Here is a 22,564-nt window from a genome sequence, read left to right as displayed (position 1 = left end):
ACTGACACTGCGATGATCTTCGTGGTGCACCCTTAATTGCAAACACGCGTCGCGATTCACCAGAGTGGCTTTCAATCTTTTCGACAGACGATGGACCATCGTTGAACCACAAATGTTCATCTCAGAATTAAATATTAAATTTATTTAGAAGGCGTAACCAATGCAAGGGGATACTGCGATTCAGCCTCGCCAACGATGATGTTCATTTCTCAAATGTTCATTTCTGAGTTGAATATTGAATTTATTTAGAAGGTGTAAAGGGATGGGCGATTTTTAAAGACGTTTTGATTAATTTAGTTTTGCGATACAGAAGCGTGGACGACCACAGCGATTGGGTGACGATTATTAGCCGTCGATTTACGAGGCTGACTTGTTTTCGCGCGAGTAGAACGATTTTCTTTCAGCCCCGCTCGCCAAGGCGGGAAACTAATAAACGAAACTGGGGTAATTGCGTCCCGCCATTAGGACGATTAAGAAGAAAAAGAAGAAGCATCGGTTATATCTCTCGCGGCGGGGAGCTGTTTTATAAAACGCTGAGAGTGCGCTGGAACTCCTTTACTGCTGAGAAAAGAAATATCTCCGTCCACGTGGACAATTAAAGTTTCCTTTTATCGACCGTGGAACAACGCCTCGCGACGATATCGAAATTCGATCGTATCGCGATAGACGAATCGAGAAAGCAGAGAGAGAGAGAGGGTGTTGCGAGTGACGTTTCATTAAATATCGAGGTTCAGCGCTCGAAAGCAATTGAAACTCGTCGCGCAAGCTGTTACGAGGAGGATCTACCTCGACGATCAACGATATCTCGCGTTTCACCAGCTGGCTGTTCGCCTCGAGGAACGCGTCGTTAAGTGGCGCGAAAAACGCCACGCTGGACGATGGGCACGAGAATCCATTATTTGGAAAGGACAGCTCGCTTTTCCTGGACATTATACCGCGCGATTTGATCGAAACGATACGACGCGTCGAGAACAGAAATTGGATTGCACCCGCGACGGCGCGGACACACGCGAGTGCCACTGTGGACTCGATCGATATTTAGTTCTGGTATCGAACGCTCGCGAGCGGTCATTTCCTCGCGAGAGTCACCCTGCGAGCGTCCAACACGCGTCTCCGATCGAACTTCTCTTCTCATCTCTCCATCGATCATTAGTTTTGCCAAAAATCGCCAGCTGGTGAACTTCGAGAAGAGATTACTTCGTTGAAATCACCCTGCGATCGACCAACACGCGTCTCTGATCGAACGTCTCTTCCATCCCTCCATCGATCATCCATTTTGCCAAAAATCGCCAACTGGTGACTTTCAGAAGAAATTACTGTGAGAAAGATTGTTCTTTGCTACGAAAGCAAGGTAACCACGGACGATAAAAAGAAAAGAAAGGGTTGAAGTTGTAGGAAGAAGACTTGCGCGCCTCGAATTTCACGAGGGATCGTAAAAGTATAACTAAGGGGTGGTCGAGGAGGAATCGATCCAGCCAGTGGCGATCGCGAACTTTTTCCAGAGAACGATCGAACGGTTACTGTAATTGGCGCAATGCAGTCGTGTCATCCACGAGGACAGATAATTCCGTTCACACAATACGACCTTGGTACTATATCGCCCCTGATTCCACAAGACGAACTTGGACGGCTGCCAAAATACTGGCTGTAGGTCACTTCGTGTCTTGAGATAATCTTGCCGCGTCGAAAAGAAAAGAAATACAGCGAGACGGGGCGTATGGCGCCAGCCCGTTTTGCATTCGAATACGAAAAACACGTGGCTCGAGTAACGATCGCTCGAGGACTGATGATATACGAGAGGGGGTTGCTGGGATGCTCGAGCGAACGAGGGTTGAAAACGGGTGGCAGGATCGTCGCGGTGATTGTTTGCGCCGGTCAGTGAATCGAGAAACGATTTACATCGCCTCGACTCATTTAACACGGCTTCTGTCCCTTCCAACCCTCTCCTCTTTTTGTCGCAGCCTCCAACCCCCTGGTTTCATCGCTTTTTCTTCGCAACCGTCGAACCTGGGGCGTGACAAGTGCCCTTTGTTATTCCGGACAATTGCGATCAAACGCGAGTCGGGTACTTTTTCCCATCCGCGTCCAGATTTCGAGCTCGCGGCGAATTTCAACCCCAATTACGTACCCGCCACCCTGATCGCGCGAGGGGGATGAGAGAGACGCGTTTGTAACGCGCCAATGAAACCAGCTGAGCGAAGCTCGTGCTAATTCGATCGCGATCCTCGCGTCAGCCACGCTTTGCAGTGGACGAAGCTTCGCACCCTCTCCTCCGCGTCTTTTACCACCGCCAACCCCTGGCACTGGTTCAACGCGACAGTAATAATTAATCGCCCGCAATTGAATCGTCGCGAAAGCAACTCTTATTCCAGAAACGAGTTCATCCGCTATTTCTTTATCTCGCGAGCGTGGTCCACGTTTCTTTGAGGGGTGCGTTCGAAGAGGGATGTTGACGTATGCTCACGTTAATGACGACCCTCTCGCAAAAGTCATGATCGTGCGGTATGGGCTCGAACTGTGTGACGCCTGTGTATTGGGTGTGGGGATTCGGCCCATCCTCGTCCTGGCTGCTGAGTTTCGGCAGCGATCTGAAAAAGAGAAAAGACAAACCGCGTCGTTAAATGGTCCACCAGCCAGATTCAAGCCGGCGAATTCGATGTACACAAAATACGTACACGTATAGAACATAGAGACGGGACACGTTGCTGGCACATATAGATGTGTATCGTATATATAGGAATGCAGAAACACGAAAACTAGGTTGCGCTACCTCTGCTGGACTAACAGCCCCTATAGCCGAGCTATTCTCTTAATGAGCTACTAGACTGGCAAGCCACTAGGTCGACAGCCTAGCCTGGCTGCGATGCAGGCTCGATAGATCGGCCCTGGGACCGGGTCGATCAAAAATTAACGCCTCGATCTCTGTCTGGGATCGATCTGCGTGCTCTACGGGATGCTCGCGCTAACTTCGACGCGATGGAATGCTCGTTAATAGCCAGTCTTCTGGGATGGAGGCGAGGCTACGACGATCGCCTGAGAGGGATCGCTAAAGGGGTGGCTTTAATGGCGTCTACGCTTAGGATAAACGCGACTGGGTCTCGAAACAGGGAGTACCAAATCTCCAGCGTGGACAGAGTCCACTGTATAGACTCATTTCTTCGTTGTTATCATTAAAATGTCACGATAGTGGCGTTGTTTGTTTAAGAAAGTTCAAGTGACTCACGTGGTCGAAGGAGATTGTGGATCCGTTTCGTTTAGACGATTTCGAGAGCTCGATGGTCGTACGACAGGCACCACGCCAACCAGATACGCGAATGGCAATTAAAAGCGTGTCTGTGTGGTGCGATTGAAATAACGAGCGCCAGGCTGTGCGCCAATGAACCGCGTGGCTCGCGCGTCATTGTTCCTCGACCATCGCGGTCGCAGGATTCTTTGGATTGCCTCGTGGCGACGCTTGAAGACGCCACTGCGTCTCCACGTGGAAAGTTTCTCTCGATGGACTGAGTTTTCAGCTAATTTTCTTTGCTTTTCGCGACACTTTTCAATTCGATATCTGCTATCTTCCATCCAGATTAAAATCGAGAAGCCATCGCAGAAAACGAAGGGTAGATTCGCGAATATTTTGGCGGATTAGCCACAATTTTGGGACGACCAAGTGCCTTATTTTTTGTGAAAGAGACAAGAGGGTGTCGCGATCGAAAGCAAATATCGCGCAGGGACCAGAAACTAGCGAAGGGAAAGTTTGAGCGCCGCTTTCGCGGAGCGTCGTCGAGAGTCAGCGTCGAGGTGTTCCACGAGCAAAGTAGCGAGGCACCAGAACCGAAAAAGAGAGAAAAGTGGCGAGTGCGAGGGAGATACGCCGCCAAAGAGCATCTCCACGCTCCACTTCGCGGGGCCGCGAGTGTCCTGGGTCGATTCCCGTCGTTCCTCTCGCTATTGCACGCCGCATCAGCCGCGAAAATTTCTCTTACCACCGTACTCGATCGAGTTATCACCTCGACGAGCTGGATTCGACACGATATTTCGCGCCTTCGCTTCATCGTCTCCTCATTGTTGCGCCAGTGGCTACCACAGCGACTCTTTCCATTGTAATTCCACATCGAACACGTATTTCCGTTGTTACAGTTTGGACAGCAATGGGTGCGTACAATAGATGTGTTACAATGGTAATAATAACGTGATACGAGCGGCCTTGTTAAAACCCTCTCAGCCCAGCGGTTCCATAGTGACACCATCGGTTCATATTATTTTCTCTAACGAATATCTGGGTTTTTCGAGCGAAACTAGCTTTAGTTTTCGATCTCTGCGCCCTCAGTCCTCGCAGTTCATATTTTCAGTCATTACTTTCGCGCGCGCGTGGAGGGTGCTGGTTTTGGTCGCGTTCAACAACGAACACCGCGTAAATCTCCCATCGCTATTATTAATACCGCACAAGTTGCCTTTGAGAGACGAAATAAATATCGAAAACGAAGGACACGTTTCATAGGGCAAATGACGCAGTGCAGACGCGTTTAATTGCGAAATCACCACTCCAATTGACGTGAAACTAGACGGAAGTGCGTACTAATTCGACCAGTTACTCACACTGTCTACTCGCGAGGTCTAAATCGGACGCAGAGATCGTCGACGCGTGGAGGCCACGCTGGATAAGCGTTTTTTACTGCCGCGAAACCGAGCATTGTGCGGGAGACAAATGCTTCTAACTCTCGCACGATGGTCGCCAGCGATCCCAGGGCGAGATAAAGGACAGATTAGCCCCGGAAACGAGGCGATCCTCCGACGCCTCGCGAACAAAAGAGAACCAACACGGTCAGACGAATTTTTCCGGGCTCGAAGGCGCTTTGTTAGCCCCAGAGAACGATTGCTCGAGTGTCTTTCATGTCAGCCGCGAGATTCGACGGAGAAGTCGATCTCTTTGACGCTCGAGGACCAAGCGTTCGCCACTTGCTCCAGCGTTCGCCTGGAGAACGATGAAGATTGTTTTGGTCGTGGTACCAACCGGTTTGTAGGAATATTAAACGACTCTTGCGACGCTGACTGGGTATTTAAATTGCAATGCGATTTCCTAGACGCTTTGATGATTTTAAAGTACACGTTTGGTAGGAATTTTTGTTAATTATTAATCTGGTTAATTGAGGAGGATTTGATTTTGTTAAAAACATTGTGAACGTGGCGAGGATTTATCAAAGATCTATACTAAGCAAACACTGTCGATTTTATGATTCGAAGCATTTCTCTAACAGTTATTATGGAATATTTGTTCGTTCTCGATAAGAGTAGACTGAAACGCCCACCATGATCAGCAGCAACGTCAAACCACGCAGATTCGCGCCGTCCTCGCGGCGTCGTTCGCGGTATCACGTTTCCAGAAACTCGCTGGCTACATTTACGCGAGAAAAACGGAAACGCAACGGTTACGTCAGCGGCGGTTACTTAAACAATCGGATAGAACCGTCGAGCAGAAATATTCGCGATGGCACGCGGAAGAAGCCGGCCTGAATTCGAGCCTCCCTTTAAACCTCGGATGAGAATCGATATTTCAATTCTACCGTGTTTAATTACGCCGCGATGGCGATGGGACAACGGCCAACTATTTATCAACGTCCGTCGATGACGCTGAACGCGTTCAGCGGCGACGCGGTCCCGATTCTTGGTCCACGCGGCGCGATCCAGCGTCGAATTAGTTCACAGTGATGGATGGTCTATTCCTAGAGCGACGATGACAGTCGATGCACTCCGTGCAACGGGAGCGTAACTGAGAATAGCTTGACGTATCGCGAAAATAGATGCGACGCCGCGTTGCATCGCAGAGCACGTGTCTCTTCGAGTTCTTCCACTGGCTGGGGCTAAGAAGAGAGGTTCTCGCCCCTTTTCGATTGTTTCTAACGAGAACCTGACCAACGTTGGTCTTTCTTGACGCGAAAGACGAATCTTCAACCATCGCACGGTAAATTAAATCAATCTATTGGTCTCTACTGTGACGATCCTTCGTTCTCGTTTAGAAGAAACGAAGTAATCATCCCTTGGAGCTTCGAAGTGAACAAAAACTGAAGATTGGAGGAGAAGAAGTTGGATTGAATGATCGACACATCCAAGAGGATTAATTGAATTCTGGTTCGTTAATATTTGCTCTGTTTGGGGGACAATGGAGGCGTCTGAACGAAGAGGGAAAAAAAAGAAGAAACGTAGATGTATTTAAAGAATGATCATCGATAGAAGTCGATTAAGAAACACTGGAGTGAACCAGTGTGGCGACATCGCTGCCTAATTGGTTCGTGCAGGTACCCTAACCTCCCTTAAGAACCACCCCCGCGATGAGGATGGAATGCAACGGGTTGTTGAATGAAAACCCTTTCCCATTGTTGCCGTCGACGAAGAACAGTTTATTTCCAGTCGTCAATGGGGATGAGAGAGCGCAACAGAGATAGAGAGAAAGAGAGAGAGAGAGCTGGCTGAAGGATTCGTTCCGGTGCCTACGTATCCGAAGAGAGCTCGGCTGAAAATAGCGCGTCGCTTCGCGGAAATAACGAGTCCGACGTCTTGTACCGTGACCCAGAAAACACGTGCTCTATCGTTGGCCACCGAGCTGAATCAACGACACGGCCGTCCCTCGGAGAATATGTACGGCGCACCGTTGATTAACCGACATCCATCGTCCTAGTTGCGCGGACCGCGTCGCGCCGCTGTGTTCCGCGGGATAATTGGAATTTGTTTCCCCCAAGAGGGGGTGGCTCGCGTTCACCCCCTCGCGGAACTTTACCTGGGCTTTTCTTCTTTTTTTCGTTGCTATCGGCTAACGAAACTTTACGACACACCTGGCTATTTCCGTCCAGCGCGCGATGCATCCCTTTATTAGACCACTGACGCGCTCGTTTTTTTCGCGTTCCCCTGATTTCGCGTCCTGGATCTCTGTTGCGACGAGATCTCGTAAATTGATCGACTCTCGACTCGATTTATCGCATGCGACCATTGTGAATGTAAATTTGGGCATTTCGATTCTTTAATTCTGCGACTGGCTTTCACTTTTGGGGTACAAGGTTTTAGATTCGTTCAGGGTGGTAAAATGACACGAGTCACCCATAAGAATCGTCAACCACCATCGATCAATGGCGATCTGAGATTTCTAAATTGATTTCTGGTTAGTTCTACGATCACCACGGCTGCAAATTAAGGGATTTCGAGGTTTTAAAGTCGTTCAGAGTAGTAAAGTGACACGAGTCGCTAATAAGAAGTTCAAAGATTGTTTCTACTGAAAATCATCCCCTCGAACCATCGTCGATCAATGAAGATCTATCTAACACGCGCATCACGAGTGGAGAACGCTAGCTATCATTGTCAGTGGCGAACCATCTGGCGAAACGGCGCAAGAATATTTCAAGTGGACAAGCCTCGCATCTAAGAAGCTTCGATTATGAAAACGCGTCCATGCGAACTCGACAGAGACTCAAAAAAATATTTAATTTGCCAAAGAACAACGTTTCTTAACGCGATATCGCGTTTATCCTCGCGAAGAGGGTCAGTCGACATTCCAGCACACTCCACGCTTACTCGCGACACCAAAGAACCCCATCTCGAACAGAAGTCGAGAACAGAAGATCGACGCAACGGAAATAGCGGCGATCATTAACGAGCTGAGCTCGCAGGCTGTTTGTTGACGCGCGTTTCGTATTCTGAAACAGCGTCGTAAATGCCTCGGACTCTGGAACGAGGGAAAACATCGTTTCTCGTCGAGTTACGTCGGCGATAAAGGCTCACTTTCCAGAACAATCCGAGATACCCGGTATTAAACAAACCAGCCGTCCAGTGGTCGTTGAAAAGCGATATTTCTCACGGAACAGCCGCGCGATTCTCGCGAAACGGTCTCGTTTCGAGCGACAGCATCATTGACAGAGAAATACAGTTAATCTTGGCTTAATCGTTCGAGCGTTTCTTCATCTAAAACTGTTTAGCAGCGATTCTTAATTGAATGTCGCGTTGCCAACTACGAAAACGTGGAATAAGTCCCTTGAGAGTCGTCTGGAGCCGCTCGATCGCGAGCTTTGTCCAATTTCCGGTTGAGCCTTGATCCCACGGATGATACACAGCCAATGGCACTTCGAAATGACGAACTCGACAGGTTGCATCCTTCGCGAGCGACGATTCAGTTCGCTGGACGATGGAGAACGAGAGAAAGGGGTGGTTCGCGATCTCAAACGGATCACTGCGTATCGTTTCGACCAGCTGGCTCTCTTAAGGGTGGCCACCCCTTTTTCCAGTTGGCAGAACGAGTGGAAGGTTAGAGATGCACTCGAGACACTCGATTAGCCAAGAAGGACTCGTGCCAACTGATATTTCACTTTGCACACCCTTTGCACGTTCGAGTAAATGGTTCTGTAAACTTGTGACACCCTGTGACAATGGTAGAGATTCTTGTCGAATGTCTTTTGACAACGAAAGCATTTCTGGGTTGAAAGAAAATTGAATGGACTATTTTTTTTAATACCCTAGCTTCTTTTTGCTTTGAGTTGAAAGGGTCAATCTTGAAATACGCATGCAATAGTCTCCTTCATGACTTTGAAGGGTTTTAATGGAGTTGTTCGAGTTCTGAGAGAAGAAAATGAGAAACGAAATCGAAGTAAAAGACAAAGTATCAGAGGAGAAATTTTGCAAGCACAGAAGCTTCCACTGAAACATACTCAATTAGTCTAACATCGTGCGAACTTTCGAACGAAACTTTCAACCCTTCCAGTATTAAAGAATTAGAAAGTTGCTGGTGTTTCACTTGCAAATGAAGTCCAGACGGCTCAGATGGCTCCCAAACAAAAATCGATGCACGCTCGAGTTTGCAACAAACGTCGCGGTTCGAAGTTCGTCGAGCCTCGAAGAAGCCCCTTGCACGTCCTCTCGTCGACACCAACGACGGAAGGCCTTATTTCGGAACTCGCGCCACGTGCGTTCGTGCTCGAGCATAATCCAGTGCCGGTTGACCCACATTAAGGAAGATCAACGACGAAACGACGAGAGGAGCTGACTTCGCATGCATTCTCGCGTCCAGACTGCATCGAGCGAGCACGAGTCGCGATTCTAACGACGCGACGCGGAGACCACGCGTTCTCGAGGGCCACGCTGGAAGGAGGCGTCGGTGGTTTCCGGCGCGGGTCATTAATTCGAAGATCCAGCCTCGAAGAGGTCAGAAACGGCGCACTCTTCGTTCCACGTTCCGATTTCCTCGACAGCACTCGCTCGAAGCATCGAGTGGCTCCGTAAAGGGCGCAGAAATTCGATGTTGCACATTTTTCGCGACGAGCCGCGTGCGCGGCCACTCGTTTAGATGAAGATCAGACCCTCGACGGGGCTTCAACTGGGTTCGTTCGTCGCGACACAATTTGGTATGGAATTCTCATCTACCTCGAGTGGATGAACTCGCGAAATTTAAAGAAAAATTGATACGAATTCAACTGTGAGAGAAGGAAAAAATATTTAATCGCAGAGAGTGACTCTGAAATATTTTTCAGAATTTTTAATGTTTAAAGACTAACTCTGAGCGAGGTAGTAGAAGAGAATAACGATATGGTCAGACGCTTGGAAATTCGTTTCATTTGGCCAACATCTTCGCTACTGGATTTACCCGAATATCTCTGCGATAATCAGAGGGATAATCGATTGTAGTTTGCTGGCCATAAACGCATGGACCACGCGAGATACGAGGCCCGTCGACGACAAGAGGGTTAATTCGACTCGAGAGTCGTCGATCCGTAACAGATTCGGTGTCTCGTTCTTCGAAAATAGCACGAACGGACCTGCTATTTCCGAGAGGGCTTATCAGTCAAGCGCTGGAGACGTGGGACGATTGTTAAATTTAGCGGCTGCTATTCTCATCGCTCGTCGAGGAGATTAAACTCGCGTAAAAGAATTATCGAGCGAGCGTGAATCGTTAATGGTATCCATTTCCGTGAATCTTTTCACGTCGCTCGAAAATACATCAGCTCGAATCTTACATCCGCTACTTCGATCTTCGGGCAAGAAAATTTATACGAATTTATTTCAATTTAAAGTCGACCATTTCGCTGTCCAGATCGTTGCAATTAATCGTATCACGCGTGAGCCGTTTCTAAACGAACGAAATCTACGAAGACAACTCCAACAAGCTCGATAAAAGCGTGTACTTGAAGAACAGCTAAAAATAGCCCGGCAATTTTCATTACAGCTCGTTACGAACGCATCCTGTTTCCGCGACGAGCCGTCGAAACACGACTCGCGGCGTCAATTACAGCAATTTCCCGCGCGCGCGCGAGTTCAGCTTTTTTTTCTCTGCCAGAGGGAACGGGGTGGTTGCCGCGCAAGGGTTGGTAATTCATCGCTAACCCACTTCGCGATGCGTGCAGCAGGCGCGAGCGTTAGCAAAGAGGCAGAGAGAGGCCTGAGGCAGTCAGCTGCGAGTGCACGCGCGTGCACGCGCGCACGTGCTCGCGTAGGAGTCAGCCAGGCGCCGAGAGGGTGCGAGACGCCCACGCGCCGCCGGCACGACCGAGAAACGCGGGGGCAAAAAACTGTCACTCGACCGAGAGGCCACTTCCCGTCGACGCATTGCCGTGGCCTTCCGCCTCGACGATCTCGCGAGTCCCTGCTCGCTTTTCGAGCGAAAATCCACTCCTGCCTTTTTCCACCGCCTCTCCTTTGCTCGCGACACGAATCCAGAGTCTGTAAATAGGTCCTGCGACTTGCGTTTGGTGGGTGAAGATTTTTGATCGACCCGCGAGCGAGCCACCCTCTCTGATCGCGTAACCAGACGCGTGTTTATGAAATCGCGTGAGCTAAGGGTGTAAAATGGACGCTGGTCTTAATGGAAATCGCTGTTTTTAATATTCACTGATCGCGTTTAAGTGGTCGTGTACTGGGGATGTAAAAGAAATTCTGTTTGAGACGCCCTCTTCGATATCCACGAGTCGCCATTATGAGATCGCGTGGATTGAGATTGTAAAATGAGTCTTCGAGAGTCCAAGTGTCCTTTTCGAATGAAATTATTGGTCCAAGGTGCAGAATCGATCGTGTTCATGGAAGTATAGCTTTCTGGTATAAATCAACCGTTTTCCTATAGAAGAGAGGATTGGGTTGGCTGGTAAATTTGGCAGCGGTTCGAACCGATTTGTTCGAAGGGAGCTTCAATCGTTTGGCCTGCGGCCATTCAGGAGGAAAGTTGTGCTATTAATTATTCCATCGAGACGCTGCTGTTTAAATGCGAAGTAGGTTGGAATACTATCTCGTTCTGGTAACCCCCTTTTCAGCCATTACGCGTATCCCAGACCAGTATGAGATAAAAAGAAATAGATTTGTAGGATGGAGATAAGCTCGTCAACGACGAAGAGTGTATGATATGGCGTAGGATTTTGTAAACGCGATCTTCTCAAAGAATTTTCTAAGACTTAGTCTTCGTTTTTGCGAAAAAGACGAGGAGAATCGAACTTCCACCAAAATTGTGGCCGTAAACTAATCCAAGTCGCCTCGTTATTTACGAAAACGTGGACGATGCGACCGTAATCGACTTCTCTGATCCCATTAGCCTCGTCGATCGTAATTTTTCCCTACTTTTTTACCGCTGCACTCCCAGTGCCCGACTTTCCGACATCGATTCCTACTTTCGCGAGCGCGAAACTTTAACGCGCGGTTACTTATTGTTAGTCGAGAGCGCGGCTTCCTTGGTCTTCTGCTTTCGTCGACCGTTTGTTATTTAATCTTCTCGAGAGTAGAAATGGCGGACGAACCGCGCTGCACACGAGCAGCAATCCGAATCGAACGCGAAATTATTTCGCGAAACAGCCACGAACAGTCGCTGGCTGTCGAAACGCCGTTCCACGTCTGCCGTTTGCCCTGCTCCAATTTCATTTGTAACCATTTACACGAATAACCGCCACTAATGGACCCATCAACGAGAAACTGTATAATTCTCGAACGATCAAGAAATGATTTCTGCTTCGTCGAAAGAAATTGTACAGAATTCTTCGATCATCCACAATCAACCCTCTCGCAACCCTCTTTCGAGGGTTAAATTGTCCAGCGTCCGAGAAAAACGCTCGTAGAACGACGCACGCCCAAAATCCGTGGCAGAATCCGCGAGCAAGAATTCCAGCGCGGATTATTACGCGGTTGTTCCACGCTGGTGGATGGAACGCCGTGAAACGGGGCTCGCGTCGTCACGTAGACGCTCGAAAACGGGCGCGCGTTCCGCGCGAAACAAACGCTTCCCACGGTAGGGAATGTCCGCGTATTTTTAGAGCCACGCTCGAGCTTACACAGAGACCCGACAAATCGCGGCACGAGCGTCGGGGTAATTGCACGCGAGCGCGTCGCTCGTAGACGGAGCTGATCGAGGGAGGCGAGGGTTGACGCGATCTCCAGGAAGAGAGTCCTTGCGAGCGTCAGCTGACGAGGAGATCTCTCAGCCCAGCATCGAGAATTTCCCCTTGAAAAGTGCATCGATTAGCTAAATAAAACGCGAAAAACAGTTTCTTGATTACACACGCAATTACGTCAAAGCAGAGACGTGATGGAGAACCAAACATGGGGTGCAAAAATGAAAAAAGATTGAGGAAGGCTATGGTACCGCTAGAATCGCGAAGAGAGACGATAAAACGCGAACGTGGACACGAATCGCCACCCCAAGCGACCCAAGGAGCGCTACTCGAAGCGTAAACAGGAATAAAAGAGGGTGCAGCTCGCGGATACCAAACTGATCGTCCTTTTTCCTCTTTATCGTCGTTCCCATAGGTGCGACCAGGCGTCGTAGACGTATTTCAGTGCCAGCACCTCTGCAGCGTCCCGATGCCGCGATAATTCGCCGGCGTCGACCGCCACGGAGGCGTCAGGGCGAAACGCGCGCGTTCGATCCTCTCGCGCGGCCACGCGTTCCTATTCTTGGCCACGCAGAATCGCAGATGTACGGATTCTCGCGGAGCGAGGTGGGCTCGGTGGGACAAAGGTCTAAAAAAACCTAGCCTCTAAGCATTCGCAACTACGTCGATCGGTTAACGTCTAAAATAGCGGCTTCCGACTAACGAGCTATCGCTAACGCGACAAGTGGCCACGTCTCTAGCGGAAGTGAGTCGCGAGGTGTAGAAAACGCGCGAAACGGGACGATTAAGACTACAGATCGACGGACACGCCACGCGATCGCGTCCAAAGCGGAGAACACTGAGAACGCGAGACAGAAACGAGAGATGCAACGAGAAAAATGACGCGAGAAAGACGCGAGGCGTCCTAAAAGGGACGCGTAGCGTCCCGACAAGGACGCGTAACGCAGGTTCCGCATGCAGGACAGACAACCTCCCGCGATCGACCGATCGCGACAGACAGAGAGAACGAGAGAACGTGGATTGATGGGCTAGTAGTAGTCGTACCTCGTGTCGCCGTGTTCCTCCGCACCATTCCGGTGGGGGCGTAGGTCCTGCCTCGGTTTGAGGACAGGGGTCAGCCCCCATTTCTCGATGAACTCGGTGCGGGAAATCTTGGCGCTTCGCGGCGGTTACGAGAGGGGGCGGATCCCCCTCTCGAGCCCCATGCCCCCGGAGAGCGGTGCACCCCCGCACAACACGCACCCGACGATGCTTCCTCTCCACTCCTCTCCACTACGCTCACCACTACGTTCTTCGCGATCCTCCGTTATATCCTTCTCCTCTTCGCTCCTTCGTCTCCTCCACCTCCTCTTACTCCTTCGCCTTCTTTTATCCTTCCCTTTCGCCTCGCCACTACCACAGTTCACCAACGATGTAACCAACCTCGTAGTACGCCGCTTTGGTGCACTGCTAGTCCTTGCTCCCGCTCCACTCGAGTCCTCCTCCACCCTTGTCTTTTTCCACTTGCTTCGCTACTACCCCCTGGTTTCGCTCTTTCACTTAGCCGACCCCCCCACCCAGCCTTTCTTCTCTCTCTCTGTTTCTCTGGACCTTGCTCTCTTTCTAACCCTTCTCACTTTCTTCTTTCTTCTTCTCGTTTGGTGGTCCTGTTTCGTTCGACACTGTTCGTACACTGTACCTCTTGTTCTCTTTTCGTTTCTCTCTCTCTTTTTCGTTGGTTCTCTTTCTACTTCCCGTTCGTACGCACTCTCTCTCTCTCTCGCTTTCTCTCTACCTTTCTCTCACTCTCTCGCACCAACACCAACGGACACCGACACGAGACCATCCACCACGAGGAACCAGCACGAGCACTACCAAAAACGATCACTGTGACGCGAACACCAATGATCAGCGACGCTAAGAGGCAGCACCAGCAGCACAGTCAGTAGCGGCAGCAGCGCACAACACACAGCCACCTATCAAAATGGCTGCTCGCTCTCTCTCTCTCTCTCTCTCTCTCTCTCTCTTTCTTTCTGTTCCTCTCGTATCGTTACGCTTCCTCTTTTCTTTCCCTTTTCCTTTCGCGATCTCTCTGTTCTACATTTCCCTTCCGTTTCATCCCCCTCGTACAACGCTGCGCCCTTTTCTCCGTTTCAGTTCGCGGTTCTTCTCCTCCTACCCCTTCCTCGTCGTGTCCCGTGTACGTTTACACCAGCTCGTTCGCACCTCGTACGCTCCTCTCGCTCCCGTTCGCTCTAACTCGCTCACTCCACCTCGCTCTAATAATACCTGTCACCCTCCTTTCACTATTGCACTCGCTCACGCTCACGCACGCACCCTTTTACACTCGTTCCTCCTTTCCACCGTGGCGCGGCGCGTTCTCTTCATCGGTGCGCACCAGCTCGCGAGCCTTCTCGTATCTCGATCCAAGGAGAAGAAGAGAACAACGTCAGATCACAGAGAAAGAGAGAGAGAGAGAGAGAAAGAGAGAGAAAGAAAAACCGTGTAGAGAACCAAAAAAAAAAAAACGAGGAAGACAGATGATGTCACGCAGCAGAGAAAGAGAGACAGACACGGAACGAGGGACACAGAGTAGAAAAGAGAGAGAGACAGAAGCAGAGAGACAGAGGGTACTCAGAATACGTACAGGAACTGTTAACTGACTCTGTACGTTCCGTCACTTTGACGCATCGTTCACACTCGCGCGATCACTGACGGTCTCGAGCGGACGCGGGCGGAACGAGAACAAGCACGAGCGTCGAGAGGTGGACAGAGCACGGTGGCAGCCACGGCGCACGAGCCATCGAGATTCGTCGGACGCGTAACCACGGCCAGGCGAACGGGACCGAAGTCGTCAAGGACGACGACTACGCCTTCCGTCACAGGGACGAGCTCCACGAGCACCGCGACGACCACAACGGCGACGAGGACGATCGACACTCGAACTGGAAGGTGGACGCGTACGGGCGACACCGCGGCACGCGCCTCGTCGCCGCAGCAGCGCGGAAAATCTCGATCAAACGGATCGCGGCCGGTCGACTGTCGCGCCTCCACCGGGAGGCACCTATCATCTGAACGTACTGTTCGGTACACTGACACACTCCGATCTTTCCGCGCCTGCCTCCGTCCCTCTCGCTTTCCCTCCTTCCTTCCTTCCTCTTCTCGCTTCCTTCCTGTTTCAGCCCGCTACGGCGCACGTACCCGTCCACCAGTACGATCCGACGCTCGCGCCTGCTCCCTGTCGGCCACGGGCTCGCTCGCACGCGCGCCTCACACCCGACCACGAGGACCACCGGACGAGGACCGACGGAGTTGCCTTTCCCTACCCGTCCCGTTCCACCTTTGCGCTACGCCGACGAGAACTCGTCTGAGATACCTCTGCTACCGCCACTGCTCTCTCTCTCTCTCTCTCTCTCTCTCTCTCTCTTCTCCCTCTCTATGCGCGCCTCCACGTTCCAAGATAGCGTTGGTGGAGGTGGACAGCGTTCGTAATACGGCGGCGGTGGTCGTCGCGGCGCCGCTGCTGCTACCGTTTCGCCGCGGTGGTGGTCGCCGCGGTGGTGGTGGTGGTTCCTGGTGGTGGTGGAGAGACAAGATCGTACCGCTGCTGTGGCGATTCTCCACCCGAGCAAGAAATATCGCGAATGGGACCCGATGTCGTAACAAAAGCTCGCTCCAGGCGCCAGATACATCCGTCATGCCTGCTCTCCCCTGTCCACCCCTGTTTTCTTTCTCGTCCACCCTCCTCCTGTTCCTCCACTGTCAGCTAACAAACCTGCGCTCTTCTATCGGTGTCTCTTTCTCCGTTTACCCCGCAGCCATCCCTCGACTCGTCTCCCTTTCTCACCTGTGCAGCTGCTCCCCTCTCGCTCGTGCCAATCGTCGCACCCCACCACGGTTACTACCCCAACGTCTCGTTTCCTCTCGCTCTCTGCCAACCCAATACACACCCCTCGCTTCAGGCTGCTTCCATCGCTCGTCTTCGCGTATCCTCCTCGTCTCGCCCGTTCCGCGACCGTTCCGTCGTACCTGCCACCCCCTCAAGCCACCCCCTTCGTCCGCTCGCGCTCTTCTTCTCGGTCGTACGCGTAGTTGCGGCATGGCACGCAGCGTCGAGCTACGCCACGCAGCCTCGCGACGCGTCGCTCCACGCCACGACGCGCCACGCATCGCGAATCGTTTCGTCCCTCGCGTTTTCGTGTTCTCTTCTATCGTTTAACGATCATTCTTTGTATCTCTTTCTATGAAACTACGAACGGTCACCAATACCACCCCTATTCTTGCTCTCTAAAAAAGGTAGCTAGAATCATGGCGAACCGTGCGTCAATTCTCGCGTTCACGATCAGCTGATTAAGTGAAATTCCACCGATACCACCCCTATTCTTGCTCTCTAAAAAAGGTAGCTAGAATCATGGCGAACCGTGCGTTAATCCTCGCGTTTACGATCAGCTGATTAAGTGAAATTCGCAATTCAAAGTCGCATCTGTGATTAGATAGTATTCTGAGAGTAAGAGAGAAAGAGAGAGAGAGAGAAACTTAGTTCTGTATCGTGGAGAGCACGAGGTTTCGACTATCGGCACGAGGAGATCAATGGCTGTTGCGTAATCGTGCCGGGCAAAGGGGTGCACCCTCTACATCCGCCCTCCCCTCGAGCATCCTCGTAGACCCCACCTCGGCCCACAGCCCCAGTTCACGGCCCCCCTTCTCCCCCCTCTGCGGATAAGACAGAACGTCGGTTCGCGATCAAGGGAGCCGGTTAACGCGCCGACAAACAACCGCTCGTTATCAATCGGTTGATGCGAAGCGAGAGAACGCAACGAGGACTCGCCTCGTCCGTCGACCATGCGCCATTTCTACCACGCGCACCCTTAGTTCACGCTTCCGTTTCCGCTTCTTCAGCGCCGTCTGACTTTTTTCCCTTCGCACCACTTAAATCCGCGACTGATTCGTTTTTACTGCTCAGGATCGCTCCTTTGAGGGGACTTTGGTTCACTTTGATCGATACCAGTGTTCTGCTTCCGGTTGATAGACTATCTTTTGAGTCCTTGTCTTCTCGAGGATTCTTCTTCTACGGTTCTCTCTTTCGTTGCTCGTTGCTTGGCGATTTCAAGGGCGTACTCTGGCAATGTTTCGCTATTTTAAAAGAGGATTAATCCTCTGCAACGTCTCAGGATTCTTCTGTTTCTTCGTGTTATGCTTCCGTTGCTGCAGCGTGGTCCTCGATCGATCCAGTGCGAATGCCAATTCGGATCAAGACGAGAAATGGTGATTAATTTGTACAGAATTAAACAGAGAGTTACGTCTGTTCGAATGATACGTCGTTTTCGTTTAACGAACGAGGGAGAGAGCGTGCTCTGCGCTCTGGAAAAAGGTCCATCGAACGATTCCCAGCTTCTTCTCATTCGACACACGAGCCACGGTGAATTTATCGTTCGAAAATCGTATCGTGGGATCAATAATTCCAGCCTGTCACGGTGGGACTATACGTTCCACGAGTAATACCTCGAAACCAGCGAGCCATTGCTCCGTGATCGATACTTCCGTTCGTTAAGGATGCCAAAGATGAATTACTTAGCTGCACGGGTAATGACTAACAGTCGTTTACGTTATGTTCTAACGACGAGGAAGAAACTAGCACCCTCGCGATGGTTTGTTCCACGTTATAAATCGATTATCTCGATGTTGCTTTAATTTCTCCCAAGCGTACCATCGATATCGAAGCATTCTTTTATGAACGAAAGAAGTAACGACGCGATGGCTGTTTAACAAAGCCAAGTTCAGATCCTGAGACGCTTCAGAGAATTTTTGTACATCGTGGCGATATCTCCATCCCTCATAACCGATATTGCTTTAATTCGTCTCGTATGCAACATCGATATCGAAGCATTCTTCTACGAACGAAAGAGGTGACAACGCGATGGCTGTTTAAGAGCCAAGTTCAGATGCTGAGAAACTGAGACACTTGAGGGAAATTTTTGTACATCGTGGCGATATCTCCAGCCCTCGTAACCGAGGTTCCCGTACCTTTTTTTTCCCGCCTCGCCCGCGGTCTCCACGCGCGCATCGATTTACAAGATGGAGTACGCTGTAGCGACACCAGATAATGCCCGACGCGGCCGCTACGGGGGTGGGTTTTGGCGCGCGATATTTCGCGTAACGCCAGCAAACGAGCAAGAGCCAACCGGTGGTAGATTCATATTCATGTCGGATCATGAATGAGAGGGCCACGCGTGCACCCGTCGCTAAATTCTGCCCTCGTACTATTATACCTGGCTGGGCAGGTCTATATCCCCGCGACGCGGCTCGCTCGCGTCGGTTAAAACTAGCTGAGCGGATATTAATACCTGCCGCGGCTCCCAACGTGGACGCGGAGACCACGGTTTGGTTTTTCGTCCGCTGAATAATTGATCGATCACTGGTCTCTCGTTATTTCCGTTCGCCTCGCGTGTCTCCGTTGCGTTCGACGCCTCGCGCGGTCCTCGAGCGCGAGACTTTTGGAGAAACGTTGGTCTTCAAAGACGAAGAGAAGCGCGCTTGGTTCTTGTGAAGATCGTGTGAAAATCGAGGTCTTTAACATTGAATAGAAAGCAAAATAAGATCGTTTAAAGTCTTCTCGAATCGGTTGGCGCGAAGCAGAGACGATCGAGGGAGTCTCAAAGCGTGAACAGACGAGCAAGCAAGCTATAGAAAAGAAGCGTGTATCTGCTTACGATATTTCGCGCGTAAACGAGGATCGCCACGTGGTTCGCGCGCGACCTAAAAATACCAGGCTTAGAAGCGAGCTTCATTGCGAGACGTTCTGCGCGCGGAAACACCCGTCGAACGACGAGTAACCGCGATTCTGGCTCGATTTCCGGAAACCAACGATCGCTCGAGAGACGAGCTCTGCCACGAGAATAGCCGAGAGGGCGAGAGTTGGCTGTGCGTGACGAGAAAAAGTCGCCACGGATTAGAATCTCGAAGCCCTGAAGCTCGAGAGAGAGAGAGAGAGAGAAAGAGAGACAAGAATCGACGTGGACGGCGTGAGAATAGAATCCAGCCGTTCCTGAAACGTCCTCGCGACGGCCATCGAACGAGGACGCGATCGATAGCGCGGACGGAAACGACTCCCAATTCGACCTAACGATCGGCGACGCTCGATTAATCCCTGGTAAACGTTTCCCCAGCAGACGCGTCCCACCGTGTAACGAGTTCCTGGCGCGAGGTTCATTCATCGAGCGAGAAGAGAAAAAAAAAGAGAAAAAGACACGCGTGGTGGCGCGAGCGACGAGCAGAGGGGTGGCTCTGGTCGGGGGTGAGACGGCTCTACGGGCGAATAGGTGCAAAATCAATGTCGAGGCGTCCCATTGATCGCGAAGGCGGTTCGATCCACGGCCTGGCCCCCGTTGGAATTCGCCCCGTTCCTCGTTCGTGACTTCCATGACACCGGCTCGTCGTCGACCTAGATCGCGACAGCGCAGCGAAACGTTTCGCGCGGACGAACCCACCGTGGAACTTCTCTCGCGAGGCTGGGGCGGAAGGAAACGGGACTAGCGGTAGCGTCGCGGTGTAACGGCATTGATCTCACTTTCTCGCGCCCTCTTCGCCGCGCAAACAACCCCTGAATGACGGGTAGAGTAACGAGTAACTTCTCGTCTCGTTATCTTCGACGTGGATCGTCTCGAAGGTGTCTCTCTTCGCTGACAGAGAAAGAGAATGGTTTGCGATGAAAAGTCTATTGCATATCCAATTTTCAAGACTCATCGATGACGCAATGGTTTCTTCTACGTTCCCTGGTCCTCTTCCGGCTCCTTCATCCCCTTCTCTTCGTTTATGTAAATCCTGGTAACCCTGGCTGAGTGTCTCCGCCACCTTCCGCCCTGTCTCTCCCTTTGCTTCGCCCCATTCGACCATCCCCCGTCACCCCTTATCTCCTCGCGTATTTCTTCTGCTATAAGTCAACTCTCGCCATCCCCCTCGCACGGCCACCCCCGACAGAGCACCCTCGTGCACCTGTGCGACGCTCCCCGTTGCATCCACCAGCCCTCGTCCTTCCCTCTCGCTCGCTCCCGCATCCCCTACCGCTGCCAACCCTCTGTCGGACTCTCTTCCGCCAAAAGAAGACGCTCCTCGTCGCACTAACCGCACGCAATCAATACATCCCTCTCCGCCGACTCTCTGCCCCTTCTACGGGCCGCCAGCCACCCCGCCGACACCCCAAGAGCTCTACTCTTGATCCTGGCCCTCCACCGGGAACTCCTCTCCCACCCTCCGCGACTTCTCCTTTTTCCTACGCCCCGTGGTCGCTCTTCCGTGTGTACCCCCTTTTTCTTTCTTCCCAGCCGCGTTCCTCCATCTGCTCCCGTTTCGACTCTTCCACCCTGCCCGCTCGAGCACCACTCGCCTCTGCTCCACTCGCGTCTCCCTCGTTTTCTTCGCTCGCTGCTTCTCACCATAGTCGAGAGTCAGCTGATCTGAACGCTACGCGCTCGACCACCATAGAGCCAAGGTCAGCGAGGCTCCAGAGCGTGGGACCATTGACGGACTTGTACTACTTGCAAGACGTCCCCTTTTAAAGCTCCTTCTTTTGATTAGCGATGGCTACTTTGATGAATTGTAAGAGTCGAGGGAGGCACTTTTACAGGCGAGACCAGAAATATTAAACGCTGATGAAAACAGTCGATGTATGAATACAGTGCAAGCAGCGTTCGAATAAACAGAGACAGACATAGTGTTTAATGACTCGAGGATCTTTAACGAGACGAGAAACTTCCTGGTGGAACAGCAATTTTTCGAGTCGCCGGCTCGGCGCAGCCAATTTGCTCCAACTCCCCAACTATCGTCGAAGTTCTCGATAATCGAATGCCCCGTGAGTTTCTGCCGGGTCGTTGTTGCCCGAACGCGGCAGAAACAGCGGAACCAAGAAGCTCGTAGCCACCCTCGGACCCTCTGTTACAAATTGGCAAAGTTTCATTTAAAATTCAGGTCGTCCGTTTCTTTTTAACTCCGCGTTTCTTTCTTTATCCAGGCTGGATCATAAACAGGACCTTATTGCTCGTCCAACGAGCCAGAGGCGCGTCTTCCATAGATCTACACCACTCAAATTCACGAATCGATTTTTCAAACACAAATCACGTAACTTTTTTTTACTATTAATTCATAAATCTTTCGTTAATAAACCTTTGAGTTCATAGTCTCGAGCTTGCGATCAAACTGGACTAATTATTATTTAGTAGAGAGGTCTGAAGGGGTAGTTTTTAAAGTGTAATTAGGAGGATTTGTTATTTCGAGCTTCTTTCGATCATTAAACGTCCACAAGCGAGCCTGGGCGTTCCCCAAAGGACGCTTTCGAGAAATACCAGCGTCGTTCGTTACATCTTCATAGCAAGCGAAGATCACGGAGGGTCTGCCAGCGAAAGTTCGGTCGGATCCGGTCGCGTGCGTCGCGGCAATTTGTCAGCTCGTTGGACAAACCGAACTAATCCACGGTTCAGCTCGAGAACGCTTTGCGTAACGGCGGATAAATTAATTAAGGTCTCGCGTTACAGAAATCACGGATAATTCATCTGAGCAAAGTATATCAGAAGCTGCATCTCATTTCTGGCGATCTACGACCATTAAAATGACCACAAGACGAAGAAAATTAGTGGTGAACGATAACCAATGATCGAAATTTAATTAACGAACGCCTCTCGAAAACAGATCTCATCCCTCAGCGCCAGGAAGCGTGCAAAAGGGGGCTAATTGTCGCACACAAAGACGATCAACGATCAGTCGTCGATCGAGGGAAGTTCGAGAGACTAAAGCAAAGACGAGCACCCGAAGCGAGGTCCTTGGCGAAAGTTACGTACCCCTCGTTCGCGATCGCCGCGTCCCTCGCCCGAAAGTTAAGACACGCCAATAAATATCCGTGTATGTGGGCCACCGAAATACAATCCGCAACGCGGCGGTGGAGCTAAGCCAACGACGCTGCTCGCATCCGCAGCCTGGTCGCCCTATTTCAAATTACACCGCGGAAGTTTTCGCGTGCGGTACCCGAGCTTCTTTGTGCGCGGCTCGGATAATTCGGGCCAATTGATGCCGGCCGTTTCTCATCGTCCTCGATAATACGACCGTGTCTGCGTCGATATCGAGGAGATATATCGACGAGCCTCACCCCTTCCTCTCTCTCTCAGGCGAGCAACGATAATAACTCTCTGACGAATTAATCGTACGCCATTGGAATCGCGATTAAAAGGCGAGAAGAGGACCAAGTTACGTTCGAAGAAGGGGGTTGA

At 51.1% G+C, this 22,564-nt stretch overlaps 1 protein-coding gene across 10 annotated transcripts in view; it reads right to left on the bottom strand.

The window, feature by feature from the left end:
• Shaker (potassium voltage-gated channel protein Shaker) overlaps nt 1-22,564 on the bottom strand; it is a 114,647-nt gene that overhangs the window by 8,396 nt on the left and 83,687 nt on the right. For 9 of the 10 annotated variants that reach the window (XR_013102708.1, XM_076908187.1, XM_076908185.1 and 6 more), the window contains exon 2: nt 2,465-2,588. Coding sequence is in view for 9 of the 10 variants with exons in the window: in XM_076908187.1 (XP_076764302.1) it covers nt 2,465-2,588 (124 nt within the window). In the remaining variant the exon portion in view is untranslated. Of the gene's footprint in view, nt 1-2,464; nt 2,589-2,677; nt 2,815-22,564 lie in introns of those variants that run through there. The other variant, XM_076908184.1, reaches the window with a different exon arrangement.

The sequence above is a fragment of the Xylocopa sonorina genome, chromosome 18 (genome assembly GCF_050948175.1).
Source record: "Xylocopa sonorina isolate GNS202 chromosome 18, iyXylSono1_principal, whole genome shotgun sequence".
Classification (NCBI taxonomy): domain Eukaryota; kingdom Metazoa; phylum Arthropoda; class Insecta; order Hymenoptera; family Apidae; genus Xylocopa; species Xylocopa sonorina.
Note: the sequence above shows the minus strand (reverse complement) of the source record. Positions and strands in the feature narration are given on the sequence as shown.